Consider the following 7,299-nt stretch of genomic DNA (forward strand, 5'->3'; position numbering starts at 1 on the left):
CAGGAGCCTAACTCTTCCCCTAATGGGTCAACAGGCAGGACAGTAGAGACAGAGAGCACGCGACTCGGGGTTCACGCAGCTTGAGGGGCAAAACAGGAACCAGACAGAACAAGTTTTATCTGTTTATTTAAAAACAGAATATCATATTATATACAAATATGCACATATTTACATAAAATGTACATACTAGGATCCTGGCTGGCTGGAGAAGAGATGGGAGCCTCTCCTTCAGTCCCAAAATCCAGCAGATTTTAGGCTAACGGGGCTTGGGCTCTAAATCTAGGTATTCTGGCTGCGTGAGCATGGATGGGCTAAATGCAGTACGCCTCATCTAATCCCAGTCCCCACCAAGAGACACTGCTGGAAGAGTCCTGAATGAGTGGCCTAGAAACCCCTGGGGGAAAGGAGACACCCGCTGCCAGCACCTCCCTCAGCCCACCCGCTCTTGTCTATAGTCACTACCTCTCTCCCCTACACCACAATCGAACCAGGAGTCTTCATCACCAAGTCCCCGCAACTCCCCAAGGGACCACAAACAACTGGGGACACGACTAACATGAGACCAGGCTACGGGAAACGTTGAGAATCCACTAGGGTGGAGGCCTTCCCCGTCCTCTCTTAGTCAGGAACCACCAGGCTCCCTCGCTAAGGGCCGCTAAGATGAAGACAAAATCCGAAGAGCACCTTTCTGAACTGCAGGATTCACCCTCTGTGGGGGCCTGAGCCAGGAGTAGCTGTGCGGAATCCCCACCTAGGCTGGGCTCGCTTTACGCCATTCCAGCAATAAGCATCCAGACAAAGGGGAAGCTTTCAAAAAGTGTTTTCTCTCCTTAAAGAATTTGGAGCAGTGTTCCAGAAAAGCTCCCCGTGCAGGTTCATTTACACATTTATGTACACGCGGCAGGCCCAGGCCACCAGAGGGGGGAGAGTTTCTTCTGTAACAGTTCCAGCCTCTGGCAACCTGGCAGGCTGCTTCACACTTGCCCCGAAGGCTCCTAAGTGGTGGGAGCCCGGCTCCCCCTCTTCGGAGGCCAGATTCCAGCTCCAGCCATGCCCGCACACCTGGCTCTGGCCACAGTCTCTCCACCTCTGGCCCTCCAACCTCTGTGTCATTAATACTGCTCTGGGGTCTCAGGAAAAATGCCTGCACTTACAGACAGGTCACACGGCCACACGACACACACCAAACCTTGATGACCTCGTCCACGCAGCCATCCTGCACACACACACACAGCACGGTTCACTTGTACTCTCACTGCTTTTCCATGCACACACAGTCGAAGAACACCCATGCGGCACGAGTGCGCATGCACACACACACACACACACACACACACACACAGTGACCTGCACACGTGGTGAGAGGAACTCCACCGTGGAGCCTTCCCGACGCGACACATGGAAGAATTGGAGGGAAAGGTGGAGTAGTCAGCGGGGTGGGAAGCATCTTCCTCAAGAAATAGGGGCGTTTAAGGAGGCCCCAGAGAAGAGCGGGGATCCCCCGACGTCAGCAGCAGGAGCCAGGCCTGGGGGAGGGAGGCCAGCCTGGGTCAGACCAGGTGTCCCCGCCCGTTGATGTAGATGCCATTGCCCGTGGGCTTAGCCCGCAGGGTCCCGTTCTCCTGAACAAAGTGGTTCATGGCCTGCTTGATGCCTTCGTCAGGGTCCTCCTCCACCACTGCCCGCCCAGAGCCTGGGGACAGCAGTTCAGTCTGTGTCTCGATCTCCCTCACAGTGGTCAGCGTGGAGTAACTGCGGCCCTCTGGCTCTTCGCTCTGGGGACCAAGGGCAGAGGGTAAGTCAGAGGTAGGGCAGCCAGTCGCCAGGGGGCACGGGCAGGTGACGGTGGGGGTCAGAGGGCACGCACAAGCAGGGGCATGGTCTCTTGGAGACATAGGGGCTCAGCAATAGGGGCCAGGCACAAGTGTTAGGACGGGGACAGAGGCACGGCAGAGAGCTGGGCTGGGCATGTGACCCAGGGCTGAGGCGCAGGACTGTGGAGGGTTGCTGCGCCACATCTGGGAGCAGGGAGGGGCCTGAGGCAAGCAGTGGGGGTGCCGGTGGGGCCGGGGGGGCCTCACCATCACAGAGCAGCTACTGTTGTCCTTGAGACTATCAGGGTGGCCCTCGGCTCTCAGCCCTACACTCTCCTCCGGCTGCAGGGCCCGGACATGGGGGGGAGTTAGAACAGAGCTCGGTGTCCTCTTAATCACCCTGCCCCCACCCGGCAGCTCAGCCTTCATTCCCCCACTGCCACCCCAAGCCCACGCTGGAGCCAGCACTGATGGCGGCTTCCCAGAGCAGCCCCCAGACCAGCGCTGAAGCAGCCCCAGCACACCCAAAGCAGTTGCGACCCGGACTCGCCCAGCTGAGTCGGTGGCCAGACTTGGGGAGGGCTGTGCTCCTGGTCTGTGGGGGACCTAGGCCCAAGCAAGTCCCAGTGTGGCCACGCCCCCGCGGGAACCCAGCCTGGGCACACACCTGGCTCCTGGGGTCTGTGTGGTGGGAATGCAGCCTCCGGATGGAGTTCTCCCTGGTCAGGGTCAGCTCCTCCTCGCTGGGAAAGACATCCACTGTCAGGCCCCTCCCAAGGTGAGCCCCGCCCAGGAGCCTCCGTGACCAAGGGATGGAGGGTGTGGGGACCGTGCTAGCCTTGCCCGTGGGTGGCTGCAGCTGGCGTGTGGGTGCTGTGCACGCGAGTGACCGTGTGGACGTGGTGCTGCCCGGGCAGAGGACCCGAGCCTCACGGACTGGCGCGCTCCCTCACGCGCAGTAGTCCAGCGCCGGGCTCCTTCTCACCTCCTGAAGGCGCTGCTCGCTCTGGTCTGTAAGCTCCCCAGCCATCAGCCCACCCAGAGCCCTCTCTCTCCTCCTCGTCCTGGCCCACCTCCCGCCCCCCTCCTCGTCCCGGGCTTAGCTCTACCCACGCCAGAGCAGCTGGTACTCACTATTTCTGGGTCATCTGCTGGGCCTTGCGCCGGTGGTACCGGGACATGAGCACCACCACGAGCACCAGCAGGCAGAGCAGGAGCGCCGCGATCACGCCCACCACCACCACCGAGGCCGACACCAGGTCCACCTGCTTCCCGGACGCCTCCTGCGGGTCTGCTGGGGACGGGCACTGTCAGATGGGTGCCCAGATCGCCACGGGCACAGACCCTGCAGCCCCTCACCCAACACCGCCCCCTCGGCCTGAGCCTCTGGGAAGTATGCACATCCCAGCCCCCTCCACGTAAAGACCCCCCCAGTTCACTCTCTCTGTCCATCAGCCCCAAAGATCCCGGGCCCAGGTCCCCTGTCTCTGCCCCCAGTACTTACCAAGGACATGCACAGTGACCTGAGAGTCCCTCGAGGAGAACTCATTGCTGACATGGCAGATGTAGGTGCCGCTGTGCTCCGTGGTCAGTGGGGGAAAGCCCAGAGTGCCCCCTTCTGCATGTACCCCACTGGGCAGAGGTCCGTCCAGCCTGGAGGACAGGGAAGCTGAACGGTGCCAGCTGGGGCAGGCCGGGGCTGCCACCACCCAACGTGCCTGGGCAGCTCTCCCCCCCTCCCCCATGACGTCACCCAGAGCCGCCGGCTGTTCCCACGGTGCCCCTCCCTCCCCTAGGCAGGTCTAGGCAGAGTCCCCTGCTCCTGGCCGCCCAGCCTGACCCGGGCACCCCCCACACGTGGGGAAGATCCACACGCGTGCCATCCCACACACTCCTACAGGCATCACGTCATCCAGGGTACCAGGCACACACAATTCACAGTCTACACTGCAGGACACGCCACTCCCAGCTGGGCTCGCAGGCACTTGGAAACTGTGACTGTGTGCCCCAAAGCCCATGATGCAGGTTCCATGAACAGAGCCCCAGGCACCAGGACACTGCACAGTTCACATGCTCACACATGAGAACATGCTTTTCATGGGCTCACACACATGTGCACCTGCCTCCCCTCCCCTCCTCCAGATTCCCTGGACATTTCAGACCCTGGAAAAAAGCCAAGGACTCTGAGGGAGCTGGAGGAGGTGGGTGGTGTTTTTGAGGTGCTGGCCACACTGTAATGATTACAGAAGAACTGATTTAACAACAGTTACAGTAGCCGTATCTTTGACATTTATGCACTCACGTAAATACATAAAATATAATATTTAAATACTATGTTATGTTTTGCAGTTCATTCCCTACCAATGAACATGTATCCTATAGTCCCTGGGACAAGTTAATAATAATATTTGGTGACTAGGCCAGCCAGGTCACATGGTAGTTAAGGTGGTTGGATCCCACATGGCTGACTGTGAGGTTCAAATCCCGGGCCCAGTGGTTTGAAAAACACACCAGGGGGACCAGCAGTTAACCTAATGGCTATGTCGCTGGACTACCACGTAGTCAACTGCAGTTCGTGTCCCGGACCCGGTGGCTTAAAACTCACGCCGGGCGCGTGTGCGTGCATGCCCAAGATCCTGAGAGGAGACTGGAGGAGAAGGGATTGCGGCGTGACCATCCCCCCCAGGCGGTGATTTCTCGCTTTCTGTCTCTCTGTCTCTCTCTGTCTGTCTGGCGAGTGCTAGCGCCCTATAGCAAAAACCTCTCCCAAAAAAGAAAGAAAAAACAAAACAAAACACCAGGCATGTGTGTGTGTGTGTCCAAAATCCTGAGAGGTGAATGGAGGAGAAGGGATTACAACAGGTCATCCCCACCTTGGGGTTCTTGCTTTCTGTTTCTCTCTCTCTTTCTCTCTCTCTCTCTGGCAAGCACATGCACCTTATAATAAATTTAAAATTTCTGGTAACCATGCATACTTGTGAATTGGTCAAAACACATGCCCTAGTTGATCTGGGGTTTAGAATATACTGTTCCAGCCCATGCTGAGTACATTTTGGCCCTGAGGGCCTCCTCCAGGCCTGGGCCCTTACCGTGTCCAGTTGTAGGAGGGAGGGGGCTGCCCTTCACTCAGGCACGTGAGCACAGCTCCTTCTTTGCCAACTTGCCACAGCTTTTGGTCTTCCAGGCCCCTCACAGAGGCCTCGGCAAGGACTGGAATGGGAGGTGGGAGCAGAAAGAATGGGTACAATGCCTTTGATTATGTGCTTTCTCAAAGGGTCTTTGCCCAGGGCCCTGCCCGGCCCACCACAGCTTCCCCCTGTCCTCCTCCATCCTGCTCATCTCCTGCCAAACCTAACTCAGCCCCATCTGGCTGATGGCTTCTGGCCACGCGGTCCCTCCTTCTCTGGGCTCAAAGAGGCTACAGTCATGCACTACATAACGACGCTGTCATTGCATGCCACAGATAGGACGGTGGTCTCAGATGCCGTGTACACAGCGGTGCAGGCGCGGTGTGCAGTGGACGCTGTCATCCAGGTGTGACACACTAGGATGTCTGCACAATGACGACATTGCCCAACGATGCATTTCTCAGAAGGTGTCCTTGTCGATACCCCATGCTTGGTAGTGGTTTGCCTGTACAGTGAGCCCCTCTGCCCCTCGGGGTGGTGGTAATCGTGCTGTTTTCCAGACCTCCTGGGGTACCTGGCATAGGGCTACTCACAGAGCAGGTGCCCTATAAATGCTGCCTGTTTCCTCAAAGGCTTAATAATGTGACTGGTACATTCATTCCTTTAGCAAACATTAGTTCAGGACCTACTTTGTGCCAAATGCCAGGTGGGTTTGAGCTGAAAAGCGTCTTATCCTCCCAGAGGCTTACCATCTCTGCCAGGGAAACCATCTACCATTTACCAAGATCCTTCTAGGCACTCAGCCCCGCGCAAGATGCTGTGCATTCGTGGTTTCGAATTCTCATCGAAACCCTGGAAAGTTGGTCTAATTATATTCATTTCGCTGACGAAGAAAATGAAGCCTAACAAGACTAAATACCAGCTGGTAAATAGCAGAATTAGGGTTCATCCCAAGTGTATCTGTCTTCAAACCCTAAGCTGTATATTTTACAAAGTGCTTTCAATTCTGTGTTTATACATTTATGTGTCACCTAATGATGGGGATGCGTTCTGAGAACTGCATTGTTGGACAGGTTAGTCACGGTGTGACTCTCACAGAGTGCACTTACACGAACCTAATGGCCTAACCTGTATACACTTAGGCTAGCCAGGTAAGTGTATTGTAATCTTACGGGACCACCATATTGACCTAAACGTCGCTGCACAGTGCATCACTGTATTTGATTCACCCAATCGCTATGTGAGGCAGGCAAACTCCTTTACAATGATAAGGACGGGATGGGGGGCAGTAGGTAGTATGGTGGTTGGGATGCTGGACTTCCATATGGCTGACTGCAGTTCAAATCCCAGACCTGATGGCTCAGGGATCATGCCATGTGCATGAGTGTGTGTGCCCAAAATCCTGAGAGAAGAATGGAGGAGAAGTGATTGTGGCATGGCCATGCCTCTTGGGGATGATTTCTTATTTTCTTTTTTTCCCTCTCTCTGTCTCTGTCTCTCTCTGGTGAGTGCATGTACCGTATAGCAAAAAAAAAGAAAAAGAAAAGAAAAAGTAAGGACACAAGAACGCTGAAGTTCCCTAAACCCAGAGTCTACAGCCAAGCGTTGCATGACAGTTTGGTAAGTGAAGGACCACAGAACAATGGTGGTCCTGTAAGATACCAAATAGCCTGGTATGTTCGTACAGTCTATGACTTGGGATCCATCCCAGTGACTTGCCAGGTCATCTGGGCTGGGACTGGGCTCCAGGTCATCTACCCCTGGGCTATGACCGCCCTCTATAGGCTAATCTCTCTCACAGTGGAGCCTCTAGGACCCAGACTGGCCAGCCTGGGACTGGCCTCAAAGTACCTCACCCATCCTTGGAACCCAGGGGTCTCCCTCCCAAGCAACAAGCACTCACAGGACACTTGGAGGTTGTGGGTGATTCTCTGGTCCTGGAGCAGGCCAGGGTGGGACACCACACAGGTTAGTGGCTGCCCGTTCATGCTGCGGCTGGGCACCAGGTGGAATTCTGAAGTGACAGCGGCAGAGCGGGAGTGCTTGAAGGAGCGGCTGGACACTGTGCCTTTGACCTCGGTGTCCCAGGTCACGCTGGGGGCTGGGCTGCCCTCGGCCGTGCAGGAGGCTGCCAGCGTCAGGCCTTGGCCCTCTTCTAGCGCTGGACCGGGATTCAGTGAGGGCAGGGGAGGCACTGCGGAGGGGAGAGGCAGGGGTCCCGAGTTTGCACAACCCTGCCAGGAGGCCGCACCCCATCCCAGGCGGTGTTGCACCAATGCAAACCTCCCATCCCCCCTTCCTTCCCTTATCCACCAACAAGACACCAGATGAGTGGTACAATTCCAAGAATCTTTGTA

The 7,299-nt window shown here is 56.5% G+C and overlaps 1 protein-coding gene across 2 annotated transcripts in view; it reads right to left on the minus strand.

Annotated features, from left to right (window-relative positions):
- Nucleotides 1-192: 192 nt before the first annotated feature.
- Nucleotides 193-7,299, minus strand: part of NECTIN4 (nectin cell adhesion molecule 4) — an 18,241-nt gene continuing 11,134 nt past the window's right edge. Inside the window, exons 4-10 of one of the 2 annotated variants that reach the window (XM_027766187.1) lie at nt 6,846-7,136; nt 4,904-5,024; nt 3,319-3,467; nt 2,949-3,105; nt 2,482-2,557; nt 2,082-2,156; nt 193-1,775 (exon numbers count right to left, since the gene is read on the minus strand). In XM_027766187.1, the coding sequence (XP_027621988.1) occupies nt 1,551-1,775; nt 2,082-2,156; nt 2,482-2,557; nt 2,949-3,105; nt 3,319-3,467; nt 4,904-5,024; nt 6,846-7,136 (1,094 nt within the window). In that variant the 3' untranslated portion in view covers nt 193-1,550. The remainder of the gene's footprint in view (nt 1,776-2,081; nt 2,157-2,481; nt 2,558-2,948; nt 3,106-3,318; nt 3,468-4,903; nt 5,025-6,845; nt 7,137-7,299) is intronic. The other variant, XM_027766188.1, reaches the window with a different exon arrangement.

This window comes from Tupaia chinensis, unplaced genomic scaffold, assembly GCF_000334495.1.
Source record: "Tupaia chinensis unplaced genomic scaffold, TupChi_1.0 Scaffold141389_1, whole genome shotgun sequence".
NCBI classification, from domain to species: Eukaryota; Metazoa; Chordata; class Mammalia; order Scandentia; family Tupaiidae; genus Tupaia; species Tupaia belangeri.